This window comes from Rhipicephalus sanguineus, chromosome 11 (genome assembly GCF_013339695.2).
Source record: "Rhipicephalus sanguineus isolate Rsan-2018 chromosome 11, BIME_Rsan_1.4, whole genome shotgun sequence".
NCBI classification, from domain to species: Eukaryota; Metazoa; Arthropoda; class Arachnida; order Ixodida; family Ixodidae; genus Rhipicephalus; species Rhipicephalus sanguineus.
Genome location: NC_051186.1, coordinates 120987770 through 121013865, shown reverse-complemented (window position 1 = coordinate 121013865; position 26096 = coordinate 120987770). Strand labels below are relative to the sequence as shown.

Here is a 26096-nt window from a genome sequence, read left to right as displayed (position 1 = left end):
TATGATATGGTAGTTATGCTCGCGTCGGCACCCGCGTTTGGAGCAAGCATACATAATATTTACCCCAGTGATTACCCGTCGGCACGCGACGGGATCTATCTATCTATCTATCTATCTATCTATCTATCTATCTATCTATCTATCTATCTATCTATCTATCTATCTATCTATCTATCTATCTATCTATCTATCTATCTATCTATCTATCTATCTATCTATCTATCTATCTATCTATCTATCTATCTATCTATCTATCTATCTCTCTATCTATCTATCTATCTATCTATCTATCTATCTATCTATCTATCTATCTATCTATCTATCTATCTATCTATCTATCTATCTATCTATCTATCTATCTATAGCATAGCGGAGGCAGCCTAGCTGCCGTCATGAAAGGACGGCAACGTTGATGATTCCGTGTCAGCCGACAACAACCAAAAGGCGTTATTGCACGCATATATATATATATATATATATATATATATATATATATATATATATATATATATATATACAAGTAAAGTGGAAAGGGAAAGGATGCGACAGAAAACAAGGAACAGAAACTTGGCGCATGCGCAATGACAGCGCGCACATCACGTGGTGGTTTGACACCGCATTTACAACACTATCTATCTATCTATCTATCTATCTATCTATCTATCTATCTATCTATCTATCTATCTATCTATCTATCTATCTATCTATCTATCTATCTATCTATCTATCTATCTATCTATCTATCTATCTATCTATCTATCTATCTATCTATCTATCTATCTATCTATCAGTCCGTCTACCTTAGCAAAATATTGTTTGGGAGCGACTCTGTCCTAGTTTCATTTATTTCGCCGACTTATTGCCAAGCGTCGGCAGAATCGCCATAGGGAAAGGAGACAAACAGATTCGAGGAACTCACACACGTATAAAATTTTTATTGAGCGCACAACACATATAAGACAATGGGAAAGTCTTCGTGCGAAGATCTGTATCATACTTAAAACCACTGTAGCATCAATCGCTACTTTGCATCTATCACAACGTTCATATGCACCGCGGCCTGTGGGTACATTTTTACATCTGTACAGGCGCAGTTAGCAAAACATGTAATGCAGAAATCGATCAAATGTTCTTGCCCGCCCGTGACGTTGTCTCCGTCCATGAGGTCACGCATTCTGCGCCTTTTTTTTACAACTGCTTTCGCACTACGAACTGCTGGAAAGCTGTATTTGCACCTCAAGAAATCAGGGTAACGTGACCTGAGCAGAAACATCACGTGTGGCGTCATCAGCAGAGCTCGCACGTCGCTGACGACCGCGGCTCTGGCCGTAGTGATGCAGGAAAAATAGCGAGAACCGTGACGCTGCAGGGCGTAGGTTACTGGCCTCTCGAGTGACATGGGCCAAACACTTACACTGGCAAAATACGGATAGTTATGCCACGCCAGACAGTACATTACCGTTCATTCATATTTTACGGCACTGGTATGACGTCATACGTGATGTTTCTGTGGATGTCACGTGACCCTGAGCTGCTGAAACGAAAATACACTCTCCCGAAACTGACACCATGATAAGGTACAGTCGTGAGCAATATGAGATAGAACACTTAGTTCATGTTTAATAAACGATTACTTTTGATATACCGATATGAATGTGACGTATTGACTTGCAAGAGATGCCTTTCCGCTTGAGCATTTAGTTTTAGGAACACTTCTGCGCGTTTTGCAATATGAGAGTGTTCCCTCTCATATTGCTCATGACTGTACGTGCTATGACAAGAGGTCAATAGCACTTAATCGCGATACTTTGATTCAGTAATTATATCTCAATTCGATTCACGGTGATCGATGCTCTGCAGAATGTGAATGCGTCAACTAGATTTTGTTGCCATGCCAGCAGCCTGACTTCAGGAATAACTTATATAAACTTTTGTACAGAGTCTCTGAGGGCTGCGTACAGCTGTCTTAGTGCCTCAGAAATAACACGAACTCAATATCCACACTTTATAATGGATACCACTACAGTTGGTAAAAAAGGGGCAACCTCTCAAAGTATTCGTGCACTTTTCCTAGGAATCTACAATGTCGGTGATATATTCGTCTTCATCTTACACATTATCTGTTACGTTTCCACCAAAGGCAGCCTTTCTTTAAAAAATAAACTTGAGAAACTCATGTTTACAACTGCGACACACTTCGTTACAATAGACTACGTCTGGAAACGTGACGTTTTCCGACGCACAACCGCACTTCTAGAAAGAGTACACATACATTTTTGAATATAGAGCGAGGCGTGGCACAACCAAAGAAAATTTCAAGCGTTTGCACAACATCCATCAGCTTGTATACACACAGACACACACAAAAAAAGCGGTTACGCTAGGAATTCTTTCGATAAAGAGAACTCCAATAAGTCTTTGTGCTGGACATATGGCGAAGAGGCGAGCCACTATCAAAGAGGACTTCAGTACAAAACTCTTCGTGAATTCGACCCCTTGTCTGTGCACAAAATGGTTCGACCACCTCGTCAAATAGTATATATATATAGCCGGAATAACGCAAGGACTCATTTCGTTATATTCCGTTCCTTTCTAATCACCCTCCATTTCTCAATAGGTAGCTTTAGAGTAGGATACGCAAAGCTTTGCGTTAGCGTTTGTCGCCACTGCGCATGCGTCATACGCTATACCCTCTTGGGTACCCACGTTAAGTGACGGAAATAGCGTATCGTACCCAGCGAACGCTATTTGTGCGTACCCTATTCTAAAACTACCTAATGTTATCTTCAAGTACCATAACCGAGGTGATAACTCAGGCGGAGGGCCACTCGGACCAATGACGAAGAGATAAAAAGAAATGAAGCTTACATAGAATCCTTAAATTATTCCGGCCTCGCACACCACACTGAGGGCGAGGAAAGAAGCATCATAGATTAGATAGTGTAGATAGAGCAACGCTCAAAAATGATAGTCCATGTCGTCCCACGCCATGGCCACGACCCTGCTGACGTAAAGCTCGGGGTCGAAGTGCACGACGTGGTGCTGAGGATGAAAGTGATGGTGGTGCGGCGTCATGGCCAGATGGGTGACGGGCTCCATGGCGGGCCTAGCGTTGGGGTCGCACAGCCGGAGCACCCACGTGACCACGGTGAATGTGGCGGCGTTGGTGGGAAAGGCCCGCAGGAGGGTGGAGTTCAGGCCACGGGTGAAGACGCGCAGGCCTTCTTGGCGGTAGCTCTGAACGGCGCAGTCCCAGAGACCCTTGTATCTGCAGCGTGGAAAAGCTTTCATGTTATTTATTTAACCGGACGAAAAGACGGAAGAGAATGGAAAGGCAAGAACGTCAACCAGACGCGCGTCCGATTTGCTATCTTTCGCTGGAGGAAGGAGACTGCAAGATAGAAAGAAGGGGGCATACAAAAAGTCCGCTTGAGGATAAGCAACACTGCTGGGCTCCATGAACGTCGAAGAAAAATTGGTTCTTTCGTACCTTGACAACTTGATAGTATCTGGACGTAGGATTTAAGGCGTATCACGCTCCACTCTAGATTGTTACGTTACTGCGCATCACTTTGAGGACGAAGAATAGATACCAACTAGCCCAAGCAAGTACCACTCTACATATTGGTACATGTGTGGCCTCATTACTATCGACAGCATTAGTCGGGTCATGGTGCCTACTCAAGGTTTGCTAGTACTAGACATATAACATCCTGCACCTTTTGTACAGATTGAACGTACGGTGGTTTGAGCTTGCCGATGAACACGCGAAGTGCATCTAACAATGATTGCAGCACTATGATCATCGGTTTGTTTTCTTCAGACAGCTTGTCAGTCGGAGGTTCAAAGTTCAATGCTGCCGAGACGCAACTCAACTCCCTCTCCGCTCCGGTGCCGTCATCGACACCCACCTTATCCTGCTTTAGTATCTATTCTTACACAAAACTTCTTTACTCTTGGCGTATACCAAGAAGACCGAAAGATATGAAGCGTAGTTGTTCAGTGTCTGTCTTCGGTCCTATCTTAAAGTGCACATTCGTTAAACGCGGAAGCTTTTATGGCATTCATTCACTGAGAACCAGACAACGGGTTCGCTTTCCTTCCATAGCGGTCGCGAACATGCTCACACATTGAGTTCTAGAAGTGTGTTGAAGAACCGCGTTCAAGGCATCGGCGATGGTGCTTCTCGCAACCCCTGCGTTGTTGAGATGTATTAGGTTTGAGGGTGCATGTACCTTCGCGGTCCTCTCATGCCGTCCACCTGGAGCCTGGACTTGAGGACGTCCATCGGGTAGCAGGCCATCCAGGAGAAGACGCCCGCGAGCCCTCCGGCGGCCATCAATGCGGCGGTACCTTTGGCACCACTGAAGGTACCGTCGGCACCTAAGCGCACCATCTGCTCGTAGCTGGCGAAGTAGACGGCGAAGCCCGGTGCGTCCCGCAATAATGTCGGCCCGAATCCTCGGAAGGCACCTCGGAGGCCTTCCACCCTGAGCACCTGCCGCAGGCAGTCCACGGGACCCTTGTAGAGGGCGCGACGTCCACTCTGGCCTTGGATCTGCGTTAGCGCGAAGTGAGCCTACCTCAACTACACGAATCACAGACTGTTCTACATCTGCAAAAATTGGAACAACTTGTTCGCCCTTGTTTTTTGGTCAAGTTAAGTATATTCGTACGAAAAACAGAAAATAACAGCGCACTGCTGCTTGAGTTACACATAATTATTGTATATCCAAATTAGGCTGAAGATCAGAGAAAGATGGAAACTTTAAGAGATGAAAAATACTTGAACAGGCGGTGCCACTGGAGTGGACGTGTCGAAACACGGGCTCCTGCGAAGCCCCTGTTCAAGAATTTCACGGAATTATTGTGTGAGTTTATTAGGTAGTTATTCGTTTTCTGAATTATCCATAATCAGATAATTCGTCAAACAATATACACTCAAAGAATGCTCCGGTGTATCGAGAAGGAAAAAAATAATTAAAGTAGGAACTCCCCTATTGGAGATCGTTCAGGCACCGCATAAGCACCCGGATGAATTCTCTGGGAAGTCAGAATCGGTACACACAGCGAAGTTTCTAAAATTTGCTTGGTATATATTGCCACAGGGAAAAGTGTCGTCTTAGTTGGCTCTTTGAGCCAGCACTGTCATCTCTTATTTGCCAGCTCTTTTGCGATAACGGGGCAAGATGCGTCAGTGAGTCCGCTGTTCTCGCCAGCAATAGATGCTTGCGTACCCTAAGGTAATATACCACTGCTACTGCAGATTGCGTGATCCAGAGCCATGGTTACTTCCCCCGATGTCTGGTACTGTTGCCCAGGCACGTAGCCAGAATTTTTTTTCGGGGGGGGGGGGGGGGGGGCAAGGCCTAATTGTTCGAAAGAAAGTATTTCCATGGCAAAAATAAAACAAAAGTTGCCGGGAATATAGAAGGCCGGACGAATTTCGGGGGGGCCCGGGCCCCCCGGGCCCCCCCCTTGCCTACGTGCCTGCTGTTGCCCTATTTCATTTGACTACCACGGCTGAACTTCGTGCCTCCGCGAAGTTCTATAAACAACAGTGTTCGCGGTTGAAAAAAGAAAAAAAAGCTGTAATCTTTCACAAACCTGTAGCGACCTGGTACATAAGTACACGCCGTTGGCGAGTGCTCTAACCTGTTTTAAATAATCGCTTCATAAATGGTACGCTTTTTTTTCAGCCATGAATGGTGAATGATCGCTGCAGCAGTGCACGTTCGGAGCATCGGCAGCAGGTAGCCTGCACGTACTTGTAACCGGGTCTTGGCCAACTCTACGGGACTGCTGATGATGCTCTGCACGGCTCCGGCCAGGACGCCAGCGGCTGCGTGGGCCCAGATGCTGTCACCGAGGCGCTTCTGGGTGGTGCCGTAGACACCGAACACCACGGCGTTCACCAGCGCCACGCCAGCCATCGGAGATGACATTCCTCGGTAGAGGCCCGCCATCTACAACACCACGTACCACCAAAACGATAATGAGACAGCGGCTGAGGAAAGCCGTCAGTGAACATCAAGTGAGGCGTATAGTCGGTCATGTGCCACGCGCTGCCCCTTGTTGTTCGGGACGGCCTTCATTTTCGCGCACTCTCCTAAGCGCAGTACATCACTCGCGGATGGAAACACGAAAATTTAAGGCTAAGTAATGCTTATACAATGGGTGTGCGAATATTCGAAAGCTTCGAATATTCGTCGAATATTACATTCGAAATATTCGTATTCGATTCGAAAATCGTGTATTCGAAAAGTTTCGAATATTCGATAACTTCGAATATTCGAAAAATCGAATATGCGATTCGATTATCATGCATAAAATAACTCGTCTTCCACATTTTTGCTGCGTTCGTATAGCTGAAAACGTTGCCGAGAGGAGCGATAAACATCGTAAGTACACGGAGGCACGATATCTGCCTGCGACAAGCGCCCCAATACGTATGATTTATTGCTGGTGCATCTCCGACGTGCAGCGCTGTTGGCGATCATGTAACCGTACATTTTGAATATTATGCGTCCGTAACGTGCCGCACTACCACTCGTTCACTATGCGGGACCACTTCTGAAGAAAGACAGTGACCCATGTGACTGGTGGCGGACTGTAGGCACCTTCAGATACCCCAGTCTGGCAAAGCTTTGCCCCATGTACTCCCCATGCCACTTCTGTTCAAAGCGAGCGTGCCTTTTCCGTGGCAGGGGGGTTGTCTCTGTTAGAAGGGAGCGCCTGTTGCCTGATCATGTGGAGCAACTCATATTTCTTCATGATAACATGTAGTCATCACTTTCATTGTGCCGTGATATTTGATTGTGTTGTGATGTGCATTGTGATAGCCTGGACATTGTGTTCTGGAGATAGCAGTGTATGTTGTGTTGCCAGTCAGGCTGTTAATGTTTTTTTTTTCAAATAGCTACATGTTAAATAAAATATTGTTACTGTGGAGGCATTTTTCCTTTGATACTCGATATTCGATTCCATATTCGAAGGTGGTTATTCGTATTCGATTCGTATTCGAAAAATTTGATATTCGCACACCTCTAGCTTATACTTAAGTTCAAGCGTTTTCAGTTCGTGTCATATCGGCGTAATTTTTTGCTCGAGCACTTGTATCAGAGCCGACCTTACCTATAGCGGCCAGATTTACAGCGACAGGAAGTGGTTTTCAAGAGCAATTTCTCATAGCAGTCGTCAAATTTAAAAAATACTTCACACAGCTTCGCACTAGTTTCAGCCTAGATGGACGGTCTCCTTGTTTCGGGTCATTTTTCTCTTTCTATCTTGCTCTCTTGCTTTTTCCCTTTTGTCTCTTTTTTCTATTTCTTTCTTTCTCTATCTATTTGTCTCTCTTACTCGCTCTTTATATCTTTTTCTTGCTTTTCTTCCCCTTCTTTCTCTCTCTCTATTTCCAGCTTCCTCTTTCTTTCTCTCTACATCTCTATTTCTCTCCCTTTCTCTCTTTCTTCCGTTAATTTCTCTCTGTTTCTCTCTTTCCTTCTTTGATGTTTTACTCTCTCCTCTCTTCCTTTCTCCTCACCCTCACATCTTTCCTCCTCACTGCCCACCCCCTTTCTATACAATACTATACAACGCTATAGGTCTTGCTCTGCTAGCGTGCCTGGATAGCCGAGTGGTTACGATGCTCGCCTTCGGATCGTGGGCACACGGCTGCTAATCGCACCTCATCAAGAAATATTTTTCGACATTAATTTATCTTTTTCTTTTTTCTATCTCTTTCTTTCTCTCTCTCTGTACTCGTTCTCTCACCCATCACAGTTATCAGAATCATCCGGCGGACAAATTGGCGTACGTGTTCTGTGAGCGAAGCAGAAGATGACGAAGAGGGTGAAGATGAACAAGAGGACGAAGAGAGCGCATGTAAACGTGTACAATTTTAATCTTGTCTTTAAAAAGCTTATTATAAAATGCGGTTAAATATATCTAATCTCATCAAAATTGTTCTGATCAGGTTAACACGGCTGTCTGGAATACGAGCTCAATAGCATATGTTTTGACGTCTTAATTTGATGTCTTATTTATTATTGCCATTTCTACTCTTACTATTTTTTTACCATTCTACATTCTTCAAATAAAATTTTAAGCTTCAACTACATATTCTTGGCCCATCCCCCAGAGTGGGTACGTGCCATAGAACAGAAGGCAAAACAAACAGACAAACAAACAAACAGACAAACAAACAAACAAACAAACAAACAAACAAACAAACAAACAAACAAACAAACAAACAAACAAACAAACAAACAAACAAACAAACAAGTAGTTTTAAATCTTCATATCTACAATTCTTGGCCAATCCCCCAGTGTGGGTATGAGCCATGTGTAGTGGCACATCATCATCATCATCATCATCATCATCATAATCATCATCAGTTTATGATTATAATTTTTTTTTTCACAGAATACGGAGTGAGGCTCGGCTTAAAAAGCTCTGCTGTTGAAAAAACACCCCGTACGAGTGGGTTATTTTGTTTCGACCCCAACAATTGGCATGAATTTACTATTTGCGTTTGCGATCCATTGTACTGCGATCTCGGCACGATTATGAAAACTCACGTGATACTGCACACTCCCTCACACAGCCTGCGCTATGCACTGTATATTATTTCGACAGTTTTGCACACATTGATATTGGTTATGCCAATAAATCAACATTGATGTGCTAAATAATAATAAGCCGTTGTCGCGTCTTTCTCGCAATTTCACCAGCGAATCAATTGCACTACAGCACACTACAGACAATAATTCGGCAATACAGGGGCAACAAAAAATATTTATTCCAGAATATCGTGCTTTAGCAGACCAAGAGTCGCTTTCAAGCTCGCCACTTTATCGAAAATGTTAAAGGGAAATACAAATCGTTCATTTTGACTAGCTCTGCGTAGCTCGGTCAGTCCTAAACGAACCTTTAAACCTAATCATTATTTCACCAGTCGTCTACTTTCTCTTCAAGCCATTGGAGGTCTTGCCGACCCTCGTGAGCCTCCCATGTCTAGTTGACGACCGGCTTCTCGGAGCTTCGGGCACATACTCGTAGCCGAGCAAGAGCTTCTGGACCGGGCACGTCGGCGGCTCTTGCTGCGCCTCTTCTTTCACCCTCGGCTTCTTTCCGACCGCGTGGCCGAGCTCCAACGGCTTCGGGCTTTACGCGCGCATCCGCTATGACGACGGCGGGACGAGTGCCTTGATCGGCCGACGCTCACCTTCCTCTTGGCACTGCGACGCTTTGGAGCCTCGCTAGCCGTGTCGTTGGTGCTGCTTGGGAAGGAGCTTATCGAGCGCTTCCTAAGGCTCACTCTCGGGGCTCTAGTTGCGACTGCATGGCTGGCGGAAGGGTTTTCGCTCACGGGCTGCGTTGCTTCCGCTGCCTTCCGTGACTTTCGAGCCGCCGTGGTAGCGATGGGCTTCGGTGCTAGCGGCTCCGCCGACACGCACTTGGGCGGTCGACCGCGTGGCCGCTTGGCAGCCAGAGGCCCGTTGGAAGCACTAGTGGCACGGTCAGAAGGAGCCTGGCGCTTCGCTCGCCCAGCCTTTGGCGGACCGTGGTTCTCCTCCGCCCGTTTCTTCGCCATGGTGGCGGCGCTCCGGGCCTCGATGCCACGTCTGCCCTCGATACCGAAGAGCTCGCTGTGCTCCTCAGCGTTGCCGCTCGCCGGCAAGTGGGCCACAGGAGATGGATTTGGTGGAACAGCGGCGAAAGTCCGGATTGAGCAACCACCTGGACTGAGACCCCACCACTGACTGAGCAGAGTAGAGTAGAACGTGGAAACCGTGGCACACACGCTGGGAGATTGGCCAAGAACTGGGTAAGGTAAAAAAAAAATCTTGTCTTGTCTTGTCTTGTCGCCTAGATCTTGGCACATACCCACAAGGGGGATTGGCCACACTGTACTTTATAATGTAAATGGTTTACACGACGCTGGCTAAAAAATAAAAAAGGAGAAAAATTAGATAAGAACTATAATAACATTCCTTACAGAAAAAAAAAAAAGGTGAAAGGGGCAGAAGCTTTCGATAAACCATAATATAAAAACAAAAAAAATCTTAATTGGCCGCGTTCGTTTCTCGTGTACCGCGTGCGTGTATTCCTTCTTTTTCTTCTCTTGGAGATGTTTAGAACACCTTAATCGAAATTCTCCGTTTCATTGCTTATATTATATTATATTATAATATATTATATTATTATATTCTTAATATTTTTGTTTCATTTTTACTTCTTTCATCTGACATAAAAAATTTAAGCTTTAATTTAAGAATTATATTTTAAGAACTATTCGGTTCTTGGCCAATACCAAAGCGGGGGTGTGTGCCAGAGTTTTTAGCATCTACTCTACTCTACCCTACTCTTAATCCACAGCGCAATCTGCAACGCTAATTATAAGCATCGTCAAGTTTACTTATCAAAATTAGTGCTATCTATATATACGACGGTATTTATTATTGTCCGACAATTTAATTTCGAATGCCAAAAACACAGATAATTGGTCCCGGGCATTTGGTTATTACTGAGCGTAGCTAATGAAAATAATTTTAGGGGCGAAGCCCCTTAAGGCGGCACCCGTTCGTCCCTCGTAGTCGTCGTCATCGTAGTAGTCCGTAACAAGTCTTACGCTTTGACCTCCAAGGTGGTGCCGGTGGGAGATTTCTCCTGTGCGTTGTTGAACAATAAAAAATTCGCAGCGTGCGCGTTAACTAAAAGCCGAATTCTTCTGTCTCTCATTCCCCATTAGCAGCCATTGGCATGTTCCAGTAGGAAACGTTAGTAGAAGTAGAAGTGTAAGTGTTAGCTAAAAGCCGACTTCTTCTGTCTCTCATTCCCATTAGCAGCCATTGTTTACCTCCAAGGTAGTGCCTGGTGAGATATCTCCTGTGCGTGATTAAACAATAAAAATTTTGTTCAAAACGCCGTTGATTGATGAAATAAACCAACGAAAGACGCCAGATGTTTTGTAAAAGCAGAACGAAAGAACGCCAGATGTTTTTCTTAAAGTGTAGTAGTAGTAGTTGTATGTAGCCACCTCGCCCGATCGTCAACGGGCGAGGTGGACCGGCAACGGCGCGAGGACCCTGCCGTACGAGAGTTAAATCACACTAAAAGACATACTTTGGGGGCGATACACTCTAGTGAGCTTTCAACTTTTCGTCTTAATGTATATGATAAAGAAATTATTTCTACGAAAAACGCAAGGCACACCTTGAGCAATATATTTGGTTTTGGGACGCTAAATGGAACCATGAGGCGATGCGAAGCCGGAGCACTTGCACGATCGCGTTCCGTTGGCTTTCGTTGGGCATGCTACCGACCTCGCGTCGTGGAACGCGCGTCCTGTCTTCCCTCTAGCCTTGCCTTTAATTCGCACAGGGCGAGCGGGGAATGCGGTCGCTCTTGGCGCTCTTTCGCTCGGGAGCAGACTTCTTCCTTGCATTTCACCGATCACAAGTGATAATGAAGGGACCACGTAAACCAACAGTACAATAAAAGTTTGATGTTTAATATATACACGATGTTTCACACTCTTTATATTATGTACTGGGCGCATTTCACGGAAGAGTTTCACGGTTTACAGATGATTCCCTCCGTAGCTTCGCCCCACTCATCATCATTCACCCCGTGGATATGCTGTGATTTTTTGCACAAACAACAAAATATCCAACAACTCGAACATACAAGGATGTACAGAGGTACAGGTCAGAGTCCCTAACATGTGCAAATGAGCGCGAAGGAAAAAAAAATTAGCCGCGTATCTGCGTGCTTCGCTGCAAATGTCGTCTAAAGACGATAGAAGAGGAGCTGCGTGAGATATGGACCCCATCTGGCAATACGTCTGGAAACATGAGTGCTGTGTTGCGGGCTGGTAGTCCCGGCGCAGCAGCAGGCGAAGGCCGGCGGTGACCAACGCGACCGGCGGGAACGCCAGCCAGCCCGAACACGCGGTTTGGCGCGAAGCGCTGAAGCAGAAGAAACGTCCGCACTCAACGAGTACTCTCCACACAATGTTTTATTTACACGTCGCCTGGGTAAAACAGGAATGCCAGAGTGGCGCCCCATGGCATTCGTACAGTGAAATACAGAACCGAAACCGAAACACAACAATGAGCTCGTGCAGAGGGCACGGAGGAAGGCAAGTTTCAGCGCAGTCGCATTTTAAGCAGGCAGGCAGGCAAGCAAAGAACTTTATTATCCGGAGGCGGCGCTCGACCCCCTTTAGCGCAGCTTAAGAAACTAGGGTCTTTAGAATTACGTATGTATGCATTTTCTATTAAAGGAACACACCACCTAACACTTACCTAGTGATGTTGCACCTCAGATATGCGTGATATTTACTTCTTGACCGACAACGTTCACAAGTATGAACAGCCGTACCAGTTCAAGATTGCTGGCCCTTGGGCAAGTGGTTCAACTTTGGCCGAGTGGCTGAATCGAGTGACGTGCCGACAAACAGAAAGACAGACAGACCAAAATTTCTTCGATTAAGTATCCCAAGAAAGACTATCGTCCTTAAAAAAATAAAGGCAGCATCGCACTAGTGATGCCGAGCCTGGAGGAATTGCGGACCTGGGTGGCCTTCCTTGCTTCTCTTCATTTTTCTTTTTTTCTCTCTTCATACCTTTCTTCCCTTTTCTTTCCTCTCCCAATTTTTGCTGTCTGTTTTGTCTCTATGTCTTTCTTTCTTTCGTTATATATTTGTTTCTCTTTCTCGCTCTCTCTATCTTTCTCCCTTTCTCTTTCTTTCTCTCTTTATTTGATACACGTTACTCTTTCACCTCTTCTTTTCCCTCCTCCTCCCCCTCACTTCCCTTTCCCACCCCTTCCTATACAATACTATACGAGGCTATGTTTTGCTCTGCTAGCGTGCCTAAATAGCCGAGGCTAAGCACCTCGCCAAGATGCTTAGCCTCGCAGCACCTGATGAAGAACTCTCCCTGGAATGAAGGACTATAAGTTAGTCTTCCAGTTTTTGTGGCAGTGCTTGTACTTTCATTGTCGCTAAGTGACTCTAGTAGTGTAACTCTGCGCTATAGACTGTTGTGATACGGTGTACTATGATGTACTATGATACGGTGTACTATGTAAATACCATAACAAAAAAAAAGTGCCTGAATAGCCGAGTGGTTACGATGCTCGCCTTAGGATTGTAGGGACGCGGGTTCGAGTCCCGCCTCGTCGAGAAACTTTTTGCGCCAACATTTTATCTCTGTCTCTTTCTTCCTCTCTGTTTTTGTACTAATTCTCTCACCCATTCCAGTTATTGCATCCCTCACCGAATAAATCTGCATAGCGGGATAGCGCACGCCTGGTGCACATGTTAGGGGAGCGAAGAAGATGAAGAAGAGGACGAAGAGAGAGCGCGCGCCGGCCGAGTTATTGCGTTGCACGCGTAGAAAGGTCGATGCCATTCATGATGATGATAGTTTATGCGAGTGCGTAACGGCAGAAAGAAATGAAGAACAGCTACGCTGTAATAAATGATGTCACATTTCATCCGTAAGTGTGCATGTGACTGGCCGTACGTATTCAGCAGTGCTACAGACTGAACATGGAGAGTGGCATTGGGCTCACTGGCGTCGAACGCGTGACGCTGCCGATGTCTCATTGGGCAGCGTTGGTCTCGACGGCCGTGACACTTGGTGCGCAGAGGTGTAAGCAACCTTCGCTTCGCGTCTCTCCTCTGGCACTGCTGCGCAGTAGGTGCCGCGACCGGCGAGATGAATGTAGCGTCTGTGACAACTGGTAAAACCAGCGGCTTCCCCTGCCCCGTTGCGGCTGCCACACAATGAGCCCACTACCCCTCTTCTAGTTTAATATAGCAGCGCTACCACCAGCGCTAGCGGCAAGTTGTTGGGCTGGCTGTAACGGTGAGCACCGACTCAAACGTTCTGGAGATATAGCTTGGCATTATACTGCTTAGAACTACATAACACCTGCATTATAACCGAACCGCATATGGTGTCTGGTTCGCATACAAGTCGTGCCTATCCAGAACGGTAGCAAAGGACGGGATTTCTAAGCTTTTCATAACAGAATGGGCAGTGAATTCTTACACAAAAGGCTTATATACCACTGCTTCCAATACTTGCACGACACAACACTGCATACGTTAATGCTTTCTGGCAAGTTAAAGGCTGGAGGAATGACCTGTAAGCGCCGAGCAGTCGTCAAAAGCGTGTGATAGGTGGCAGGTTAAAATACTTTCCGTCACTGGCAACCTATGCACTGGCGGTCGTCAGTGGCAGCATGTGACAAATTATTGGCACCTCTTGCTTGGTACGTGGTAGTCAGTGGTAGAGCTGTGCACGGGCCGTATTTCCAAGCCCGAGCCCGGCCCGGGCCCGCTGACTTTGTCGAAGGCCCACCCGAGCCCGACGGCAAAGGGCTGCGAGCCCGCCCGGCCCGGCCCGACGTACGAAAACACCATCCCGGGCCCGGCCCGGCCCGGCTTTCTGAAGGTTCGCTGCGGGCTGTTCGCGCGATGTATCTCGTGGTCAAAATCGCGCGATCGCTCGGTTTTTTCACATTTGGAAACCGTCACACATCACCCGGAAGTCACAAAACACCCGAACCTGATGTACATTAGCGACGTACTAAGCACATCAGCTCTACACCAACGAATAACGTAATAATTATGCACGTGCATATAAAAAATACGGCGAGACAATGGTAAACGTTTTACGTACCAACATGCAACAAATAATTTATTTTCATTGCATACCTGCGAATAAAGTTTATTCATCCATCCATCCATACCTGCGACAGCGCGGCACCTTTGCTATACAAGTAGACGGCCTCATGCCAGCAACAATGGAGTTCGCTCGCCAAAGCCATCACGTGTATGGGGTATGTCCATGCAAGCGTCAGCTTGCACGAAAGCGATCTACGTCGGGTCGCTGTCGCGTGCATTTTCACTCATATGGGATTTGGCTTTAAATCTAACGCGAACAGTCGCGTGGCGCCGTCACTAGCTCAGGTGGTGCTACTTCTCTGTTTGTCGGAGTGCAACAGAGGCAGTGCTTTACCTGCTCCCCTTTCGTTTAAAGTAGCGAATGGAAAAGAAAAGCGGTAAAGGGTGGTCGCGGAAAAGGCGCTGTATGCGTGTTGGAAAACAATTCCCGCTCATTCTCCATATTTCGGGCTTGAGTCGGGCTTTGCGCCGGGCCAGAGCCCGGCCCGATAAAACTGCAAGTAGCCCGAGCCCGGCCCGGGCCCGAGGTGAAAATACGTCGGCCCGCCCGAGCCCGGCCCGCGGGCCGGGTCGGGCTCGGGCTTTCGGGCTACCCGGAGCCCGTGCACACCTCTAGTCAGTGGTATCATTGCCCCTTTTAGACGCAAACTCGTTCAAATGTCTATGAACGAGTGGTGAGTCTTCACGTTCGAAAATGCGAAGAAAGGGACGCTGTACAAGAAGAGACAGAGAGCGCACAATCACATTGAAACAAAAAAATTCGTGGGGCCGCAACATTCATATGGAGACGGATAACCTGCGGAGCTGTATTCGCGCTTCTGCTGTAGACGCCTTTCGGCGCGTTCCTCCGGTGTGAGCGACTGCAGACGAGAACGTTCTTCCTCGGACTCATAGTCTTTGGCTGCATTCTTCGCTTTTTCATGGTGCCGCGTTCGCTGTCTGTATTGGCGTTGATGCTGTCGACGCCTCTCCGCCTTTTTCCTCCGGCGCGAGCGCATTGCGCAGTCCGGTTTATCGCAGTGTTACGTCATAGTGCAGCAGAGCCACTGTCGCCGCAACACAACGCAGACACAAGCACCGCAACCGTACTCTGTCCCCTTCTATCATTTTCTACTTTATTAGCGTGATGCGCCAGCTGGGCCTTCTTACCATCTCAATTTCTGTCTACTATACGGACGCGAGCCGCCAATAGTAGCCCCCCTTCGCCCCTGTGATCGCATGGGCAAAAGGCAAACAGTTTCACTATAAAGCGCACCAACCATCTCTTCATAAGCGTGCGCACAGAGGTCACGCGACCCAATACCCCCCACCCTCTCCCCTCCGTGGCCGTAATTGAGTGTACGCTCATTAGTTTATGTAACGAAATATGAGAAAGAGGCAGCGACTTAACGGCAGATGCAACCAGGGGATCTTATTTAAGTCATTGGGAACTGTACATGAGAGATGTGGTGTAGCCAGGTATTAAGGGAAAGATTAGACAAAGCAGCCTCGCAAGTCGAACGCTATGCCTATGCTGGCGTATTCTTTTTTTTTTTTTGTACAGAAGGCAAGCTCATTGCGGGTAAAACTGCCGCAAGATCTCAGAAATAAAAGAAAGACATTTAGCGTCCCTAACACCTCAAGAACTACGGCTAGAGACATCATTTTATGGAAAAGTTGAAAGAGAAAATTTCATAGGAGGTCGGGGTAGGGGACGGGGGCGTTGTAAAACTGTGTTGTTTGTGGTTCTCACGTCAGACACCCTGCGTACACCTGTGCATTTCTTTGGGCGCAGGACACCTCTGAAACAGCCAACGGTAATGGTTCCTTCTTCAGTTTAAACATGTGATTTCACTGAGAAGTAGCATTTGCGGTTGCATAGTTGCGCAATATCTTCAAGGACGTCATGTAAAATTTCAGGAGAAGTAACAATGTTAAGAGACAAAGTGAGTCTTTTTGGACAGTTTGTTTATGGTGTTATCTCGGTCGTCGTGAAGATGTAACTGCTGTTCAGCTTCTTCAATGGCAGACTAGATTGCTTCCGTAGCACATCATGTGTCATTGTCCTCACTACAGCTCCCAGAAGCAGTCCCTCTCAGCAGCGTCTGCGCGCCACGACGACCAGCCACTTTTTAGCAATCGATCTTGGAGTGCCAGAAAGCTCGAGCTTCACTCAAGTTTCTGCGATCTACCCGTCTTCTTGAATGATTATGACAGTACCGCGCGCGCGTTTGTATGTATGTATGTATGTATGTATGTATGTATGTATGTATGTATGTATGTATGTATGTATGTATGTATGTATGTATGTATGTATGTATGTATGTATGTATGTATGTATGTATGTATGTATGTATGTATGTATGTATGTATGTATGTATGTATGTATGTATGTATGTATGTATGTATGTATGTATGTATGTATGTATGTATGTGTGTGTGTGTGTTTGTGTGTCTTTCTACAGGCCTCCCTCCCTCTCTCTTTTTCTGACTCGTTTTCCTCTTGCTTTTCTGTCTCCCCTTACCCCTTCCCCACTGCAGGATAACAAACCGGATAACATGTGATGCCTTACCTTTACCTCTCTCTCTCTCTATGAATACAATATTGAAATAAGCTTGTATTCTTAAACTGCAGCGTTGATTTCTATCTCTCTCGCGCGTGCACGCCACGTTAAACAATTTTATTATTTCTTTTCGTCGTTTGTGGCGCGGTAACTTTGGTAGCACTGCTACACGACTCTTAGGTACGACGTTCTTTGCTCTTACATCACATGCTCCGAGAGGCCCGACCATAAAGTGTTGAGGGATGGCGCAATCTTACATATCTGTGTAGGCAGGCGACGAAGGGGTGGCGTGCTGAGAGCTAGACAACAAAGCGTTCCATAACAGTGTTTTGCTAGCCTACATTGATGGCTTGTGTGTTGACAGACAACGTCGTCTGGTGACAACAGGGCCATCAATGCGGAAAAGCAGGCGGCCTACGGTTATCCGTCTTGTTATCAGGCACATTTTGCGTCGTACAACGAAGATTGCCGTTGTGACAGCTTCCTCGACGTCTAGGAATGATTGCCGGTCATTTTATGCAGCATACATACATCGTACCTACGTCAAGAACAGGTGCAGCCATTGGGAGCATGACAGCACTTGACTCCGGTGCATTGATTTCGTCTCTTGTGATAGGCGGGCGCAGGTCTCTCCGTAAGGTGGTGTGGAAAGTTTCATTGCAGCTACCACCGCCTCCCCCCCACCCTCCCTGTTGGTCGAGTCCAAAAGACAACATGCCTCACAATTGATGAGAAACAATGAAGATGAAGCGATGAAGTGCTTCGCATAACGGCCTGCTTTTGGTCCCTTTGCTTTCTTGGAGTAAATATGGGAAACAGTCCTTGCAATGCAACATAAGAGGCCTTCGGCCGCCATTATCGTCAAAGAGCTGCGTGGCCATAACCTTGCTCTTTAAACAATGAAGGGACTGGTCCGACTGAGCAAAAGTATGGCGCGGACTTTCAGCTCGTTGCACAAATCCTATGCCCTAGCTTTTACACCTTTAGGTTGGCCTCAAATTGCATGTCAAGTACAGAGGTCGTGGCTGACAGTGATTCACACACACACACACACACACACACACACACACACACACACACACACACACACACACACACACACACACACACACACACACACACACACACACACACACACACACACACACACACACACACACACACACACACACGCACGCACGCACGCACGCACGCACGCACGCACGCACGCACGCACGCACGCACGCACGCACGCACGCACGCACACACACACACACACACACACACACACACACACACACACACACACACACACACACACACACACACACACACACACACACACACACACACACACACATATCCATCAAGCATATAAGACTCATTCAATCTGAGCGCGTATGGGAGATAACAAATCTGACGCCGCAATTTCTCCGCCTCCTACAAGGACCTTTTATCACAGGAACGGCATAAAAAGGCTATTAGAGCAGTTGCTCTTCAGGCATGGAACCTATTCAGGATAGCCTTTCTAAATTCCGGCGATAACTTACCAAATCACTTTGCGTATAAGACTACCGCCACCACCATATTTATCACGTGAAGAAATCGCTCTGCAGGCAGTGTTGCAAGACTAAAATTTTCATTGCTTTTATTCTATCAATTATTTATTCATTATATCATTTCATTTATTCTATCAAGCAAAGCACACTTCCATCATGATAAAAATTTCACTTGTTAATAAAACCCAAGTGCTCGATACGGACTAGCTCTTATCTTCCGGAACAAAATAGCAGAAAGCATATGTTACGTTAACGAAGTAAAAAGTACAAAATATATTTCCGCGATTATCTGGACTGGTATATTTGTATTACGATCTCTCTTTATATATCTCTGCTTGGTGAAAATGATAGCTGCCGTAATATTTGAACTCTCCGAAGAAAAAAAAATGTATAACAACTATGTAATATTATAGCTAACACTTTAATACGGGCATAAGTATTCTTGAAGGAGATAATTTGAATACTACAATTAAATCTACAGTACCGTTTAGGCACACCAGTATGCCACCCACAAAATTCTTAAAGCACTGTACATTATATGTACATAGGCTAAAGTATAACATGATATTCTTAACGACTCACTGTAAAAAAATGATATCTTGCAATGTTTGCCTTTTTATCCTTTCGTGTACATTATATTCACTTTCAATGTGTTTGGGAAGAAAATGAAGTATTGCACTAAATTTCTATTAAAACAGATGAGGAGGTTGACAAGAGCGAACTTATCTCAATTTCGGACATCTAAAATAGGCAAGTTTTATTCAACTATAAAAAAAACCTCTTTCCTGAATTTCTGCATTTCGCATGTACAAGATGGTAAGAAAGATTCAGGTTCAAATTGATTGAGTAAGGAAGGAACACTCACCTTCTCTGTTCTTATTATGCTCTTGAAGCAATCGATGCTCCCTTTATACCTATGAGATAAACCATCTTGGGTCTGTAAGCGGACCTGCGAGAAAAGAGGAGAGATAGCTATAAAAACGAAGAAAAAAGCATGGGAATGTTATTGCATTAACGAAAGCTTTAGCAATTAGGATGGCACTTTGAACTCTATCGTCTCGACTAGTGTCAATCAAAATCAATGAACAACTTAACGCATTTGCATATGAACATCAACAACAACAACAAAAAAAAAACTAAGAAGAAAACATTTGAGGAGCCATTCCACTCAGTGAAGGTGGGTGACCATTGAAGCTGTTTAAAACACGACACAGGTGACTCCGAATTTCGAACTACAGTCGATGACATGAACTCCAACTAAACCCGGAATAATGTATATCCAGAAAGTCCCTTATGAATTTGGCGTACGCTCTTTTAGTTTTAATTTGAGCAGCATGCGTCTTTTTGCCGCGACATGCGTCGTCTTGTCTGGCTTGCCGCAGGCGCTTGGCGTTTCCACGCACAGTTTTAATTAGTGTTTGCCGCCCGTATGTTCCCTTCTTCATTTTTAGTGGACCAGTGAAAAATATTCAGGCTTGCGCTAATTCTGTGGCACATACCTGAGCTAAGATTGTGTCCACACAAACAAATGAACAGATTTCCCAGCCAGATACAGCTTCGTAGTAAAAATAACTCAATTATAATTTCAAGATCAAGATAACGGTACGTTACCGAGAAGCTTGCTGTTGAACGCCAATCGCAGGCGCGTGTCGTCGCGCAGAGATGCCATAGATGTCTAATCGACGTTTTTGCAGAAACTTCGTGCAAAACATGAAAAGAACTGGCTTTCCGGAATGGCAAGCAAGTCTGAAGTTTTATTAAACTGTTAACTTTTGCCGCATGCTCAATAAAGGGCTGTTTTTAGGTTCCTAAGCAGTCATTAAACGGTCAAATCTGGTGTACATATACACATAAGACGACGGTACGGCGAAAAGTCTTCTGGCCAGGTAACACGAGGAAGATGTTACAGACGATGACCAAACCAGTATAATTAAATAAAAATAAAAAGAGACGTTTCGGATCCCATATGGGCCCCGGGAAGTCTCTGTCACTTTTAACGCGATAGCATTGAAGAGCTCGTTTCGCAGAAATTCCGGTGTCGGCGTATGCATCGTTAGTTGTGAGGAGCGAAAAATCAGCGTTGTCCGTGAGCGAAAATTCGAGATAGATACGAATAAATAAATAATAAAAAATCTTCAATTCAAGTGGGAATCGAGCCCAGGATTTCTGCTTGGGGAATCGGTGTTCTTATACAGAGCCACGCCACTGCTTGGAACTGCTTCCGAAAAAAAAGCCCTACAGGAGTGCAATGAATTGTGAGGAGTGTGTCTAACCCATGCAGTGTTGCGTGGCAAAAGCGTATAATCGCGCCGGGGTACAAGACATATGAATTGCACAAGGGAGGAGTTTGAATGCCCAAACATGGCAAAGCGCTCAGACATATTTAATCAGCATCAGCAGCAAAAGCATGAGCAAAGTGAGAGAGAGAGAGAATAAACGTTTATTAACTATTCCTATTAGCAACTAAAGTGGGTGGGGCCCTTTGTCCAGTGCTCCACTGGTTATTGCAGCTCGCCGGGCCTGGTCCAGGGTTGCCAGTTGGCTTCCCAAGGGCTGATCCCAGAGTCGCGCCTCCCACGACCAGTGTGGTAATGTGTGTGTTTTTATGAGCGCGAAGTTTGCCGCAACAGGGCGCGAGGTACAGCTGTATGTAATGTGTGTCAGTGTTGGTATCCCTCCGCACCAGGGGCACTCATCTCGTATTCGGAGGGGTGTATCAGAAAGTGTGTGTAGGTTGGGGTACGTGTTCGTCTGCAGTCGGCGCCAGTCTCTCGATTGCTCTCTGTTCAGTTTCGGGTGAGGTGGTGCCATAGTGCGTCGCTCGAGCCGTTGAGCTTCGAGGATGTCGGTTCGACCGCTTGGTCGCTCGTCGTCGTCAGGGGCTATGGTTTCGTCGACACGGGCGCCCGTCGCTCGGTATGTGAGCAGCTGTGTAGGTTCGCGTGTTGCCTTAAGGATGCGTAATGGGCACTTCACTGATTCTCAAGGCAACTGTTATGGCGTAGTGGGCCCTTCGCAAGTGTACTTGCAGTAGGCATTCTAGGATAGTTTGAAATGGCCAGTGTGACGCGTACAGACGTTTCTTTCCTCGCGGCACAGTTGAAGTGTTGACTGAGAAGCGAAGCCTGGCTAGCGATTGAGAATGCGGTGCGAACGGGGCGCGATTACGCTATCGCGTTCTACTTTTGAGGCGAAGGTCAAGTGTCCTCCAACTTTTTTTAAGGCTTGGCTTGGATCATTTCTTCAAGCTCGCTAGGAGGCCTCCCAAGCTTAAGGCCACATAGGTTTGATATGTGAAGATGTTGTCATTAATGGCCAAGTGAAGGTGATGCAACAGTGACGTGAAAAGTATGTGAAGGATTGATCCATATTTGGAGTTGATAGAGCAAAGATGGGAGTCGTATTTTACTTGAGAGTGTTCAAAGCAAATAATGCTGCTTGTCTCTCGTACTTAGGAATTGACCAAAGGGCGGTACACGGGCAAGTGACAGCGTAAATGGAAAATTGATCTACAGTATTCGCAGCCGCCAGTGAAACTGCTCCTATACAGATTACATCAGTTTTAGACTATTCTTCCCTTTAGCCTATTTGTCAGCCACTTCCGATGCTCGGAGCGCACGATACTTGGGTCTCTGAAGTGACTATAGTGATGTCACAAGGACCACGCTTTAATTTCATGACTACCAGGAAGCCGTGTAGTGCACTCATTGATTCATGGCTTCAAGGCATGTCTGGGGCGTAATGTGAACACGATGATCGGCACACAGACGCCTTTTAACGCAATAGCGTTAAAGAGCTCGTTTCGCAGAAATATCGGTGTCGGCGTCGTTGATTGTGAGCGAAAAATCATGATCTTGTTCGTCACTGAAAAATTGTGAAAGATCCAAACAAAATAAATAATCAAAATCTTAGGTTCGAGTGCGAATCGAACCCAGACCGTTTGCGTGGCAAGAAGGTGTTCTACAACAGAACCACGATATTGCTTGAAAGTGGTTCGAAAAAAAAAACACTATATGAACGTCATGTAGGAGAAGGAGTCTCTTTAACACATGTAATATTGCGTGGCGGAAGCGTAGAATCGCGCCAGGCGTCAGAACATGGGAATTACGCAGTGAGTGAGTGTAATTAAGGCTACCCATTACAAAGCGCTCAGACTTATTTAACGTGTTCTTTTTTAATAGCCTTTTTTGGCTGGGGTGACGGCTTTTGGATGGGTGAATGATTTGAGCTCCGATGTGACGCCAAGCAGTTCCTCCTGTTTTCGTGGGTTTTGTGCAGCAGCTGTCGGCGCAGCTTCGTTCAGGGCATGTATGAGGACGGGCAGGCATCAGTGACTATGTACGAGGCTTGAATTCCTCGCAAATTGTTAAGCGCGTTTTGTACTTGAGTAACCATTACTCCGTCACTTGCCGTGTTGGGAAGTGTTGACGGTGAGTCAAGCAACAGCTTCGACTACAACGTCAGCAGCCACGTAGAATGAAAGCCAGAAATGATGAAAAGTGGTGAGGAAGTTATAATGTAATAACTGAATTATGATATCTGGACAGACAGAGGATACGCGCGGTTAGTGCGGAAAATTAGAGGTGTAAGACATTGCACTAAACAGTGCGTAAACAGAGTGTGAATGTGCCATCGATGTAATCCGCATTGCAATGACGATTGACACCACCTGATTTCTGCCGTTATTTCATTTCAATCACGCTCCTCCTGCACGACCACGGGAAGACGCCGCACCGCCGCAGTACCGTCCCCAGACACCACCGTCGCCACCGACGCCATACCATCGGCCTGTTGGCCAGCGCTACGCGCCGAGGAAAACCGACATTTGGAGAGCCCCTGACAACCGCCCGTTCTGCTACCACTGGGGAGAAGTCGGCCACACCTACCGCCACTGCCAGTACCGCCAGATGGGACTACGCGGCTTCGCACTCAACGCACCGCGTCCACAACATGGTGAGCGGCCGCGCCACATCGCCGCCTACCTGATCAATGCTGAATGGACACCTCGACCTTCGTCGCGTTCGCTGTCGCCAGGACGCTACCTGTACCCTTCAACCGCGCCTGCACTACAGCGGCCTTCCCGGGGCGGATCCGAGAGCCCTTATCCGGAAAACTAAGGACAGCAACCGATGTAGGAGCGGTTGCTGTACGACGAAATATTGAAGATCATCCGCCGCCGACAACGCCACGACGATATCCCAAGAACACGCTACAAGCCGGACGGAGCCCCGACGACGAAACTTCACGGCTGGAAGAAGACCTGACGACACCACGAAGAAACTGCGGAACAAGCCGACGTAGCAGTAATCCGACACCGCGACCTAATCGAAACGCAAGACGACGAACTAGCGACCTCGACGTTCTCATCGACGGCCACAACGTCACCGCTCTCGTTGACCCTCGAGCCCACTATTCCGTCGCCAGTGGGCCGTTCGCCGCGAACTTGAAGATACGTGTGACCCGAAAAATTTGAACACCTTGAAGGCGTCATCGACAGCGATCAGGAATTGCTGCTGGACCGTGACATTAGCGTCGAAAGAGGCATTGCTCGGTTGCATGAAGGAAAAGGATGCGTCATGCTAACAAACTTCAGCCAAGAATACAGACACCTGAGCAGGGGCACGACGATTGCATACGTCGAGGAGATCGTGGCCGTCGGCGGTGCGTTTTCAGATTCCGACGAAGGTACGACGACGACCCCAATATCAGAACCATCCTTCGACGTCAAGACTTCCCGCATGCCAACACCAACAGTTCCGATGCCTTCTACAGCAATACAGGAACTGTTTCTCGGCGTTATTAAGAGTTCGACAAACACCCCTTGCTAAGCACCGTATCATAACGCAAGAAAATGCTGGACCCTACCGAGTTTCGACGCGAGAACGAGAAGCTGTAAAGCGACAAGTCGACGAAATGCTTGCAGGATGACATAATACAACCATCGAAGAGTCCGTGGGCATCGCCAGTAGTCTTGGTGGAGAAGAAGGATGGAACTTTGCGTTTCTGTGTCGATTACCATCGTATGAACAAGATCACGAAGAAGGACGTATATCCCCTCCCACCGATGGACGACGCCTTGGATCGGCTTTGTAACGCAAAGTACATTTCTTCGATGGAACTCAAGACGGGCTATTACATTGAAGTCGAAGAGAGAGACCGCGAGAAGACATCCTTTATAACAACGGACGGCCTGTTTGAGTTCAAGGTCTTTCCATTTTGTCTTTGCTCGGCGCGTGCGACGTTCCAGCGCGTTATGGACACAGTGCTGGCTGGAATGAAGTGGTAGACTTGTCTTGTCTAGCTAAATGACGTTGTGGTCTTCGCTCCCAACTTTGACGAACACTTCCGACGTCTTGAAACAGTGCTTCAGGCAACCAGGCCCTCTGGCCTAACACTAAAACCGGAAAAGTGCCGATTCGCGTACGAAGAGCTTCTCTTCCTAGGACACGTAATCAGTAACTCTGGAGTCCGCCCTGACCCACAGAAGACAGCTGCCCTCGCTACATTCCCACCACCCGCCGACATGAACGTTGTGCGTCGATTTCTCGGCCTGTGTGCCTATTACAGGCGGCTTGTCAAAAACTTAGCACGCATCGCCGAGCCACTTACTAAACTGACCAAGACCGACGTCGAGTGTAAGTAGGAAGCGGTGCAAGTCGAAGCATCTCAAGAACTGAAACGACGCCCGCAAACGTCTCCGATACTTGCTCATTTCGAGGAATACGCCGATACGGAAACCCACGCCGACTTAGGCAGCGTAGGACTCGGCGCCGTCCTTTTGCAGAGGACTGACGGACTAGAAAGGGTTATCAGCTATGCTAGGCGGTCGCTATCCAAGGCGGAAGCCAACTATTCCACAACAGAAAAGGAGTGCCTTGTCATCATCTGGGCTACGTCAAAATTTCGACCCTACCTCTACGACAGGCCCTTCAAAGTTTTGAGCGACTACCACGCCTTGTGTTGTCTAGATAACCTGAAAGACCCTTCAGGTCGCCTCGAACGATGGAGTCTGAGGCTTTAAGAATTCGACATTACTGTCCTTTACAAGTCCGGACATAAGCACTCTGACGCCGTCTGCTTGTCCGGCGCACCAACTGATCCGCCGATCTCGACAAAGAGAGCTTCTTGGGACCCGTAAGTGCCGACGACTTCGCCGAACAACAGCGAAGCGACCCAGAACTGAGAAGCCTGGCAATGTACTTGGAAGGCAAGACCACCGTTGTACCCAAGGTATTCGGGCGAGCATTGGCGTCATTTTTCTTGCAGAAAGACGTCCTCGTAAAGAAGAACTTCTCGCTGGCCCGAGTCAA

The 26096-nt window shown here is 46.8% G+C and overlaps 1 protein-coding gene across 2 annotated transcripts in view; it reads right to left on the bottom strand.

The window, feature by feature from the left end:
• Positions 1–2943: 2943 nt before the first annotated feature.
• LOC119375640 (mitochondrial basic amino acids transporter) overlaps positions 2944–26096 on the bottom strand; it is a 131003-nt gene continuing 107850 nt past the window's right edge. For both annotated transcript variants that reach the window (XM_049420295.1, XM_037645862.2), the window contains 4 exons: positions 19652–19735; positions 5769–5966; positions 4236–4558; positions 2944–3268 (listed from right to left, as the gene is read on the bottom strand). In XM_049420295.1, the coding sequence (XP_049276252.1) occupies positions 2959–3268; positions 4236–4558; positions 5769–5966 (831 nt within the window). In that variant the 5' untranslated portion in view covers positions 19652–19735 and the 3' untranslated portion in view covers positions 2944–2958. The remainder of the gene's footprint in view (positions 3269–4235; positions 4559–5768; positions 5967–19651; positions 19736–26096) is intronic.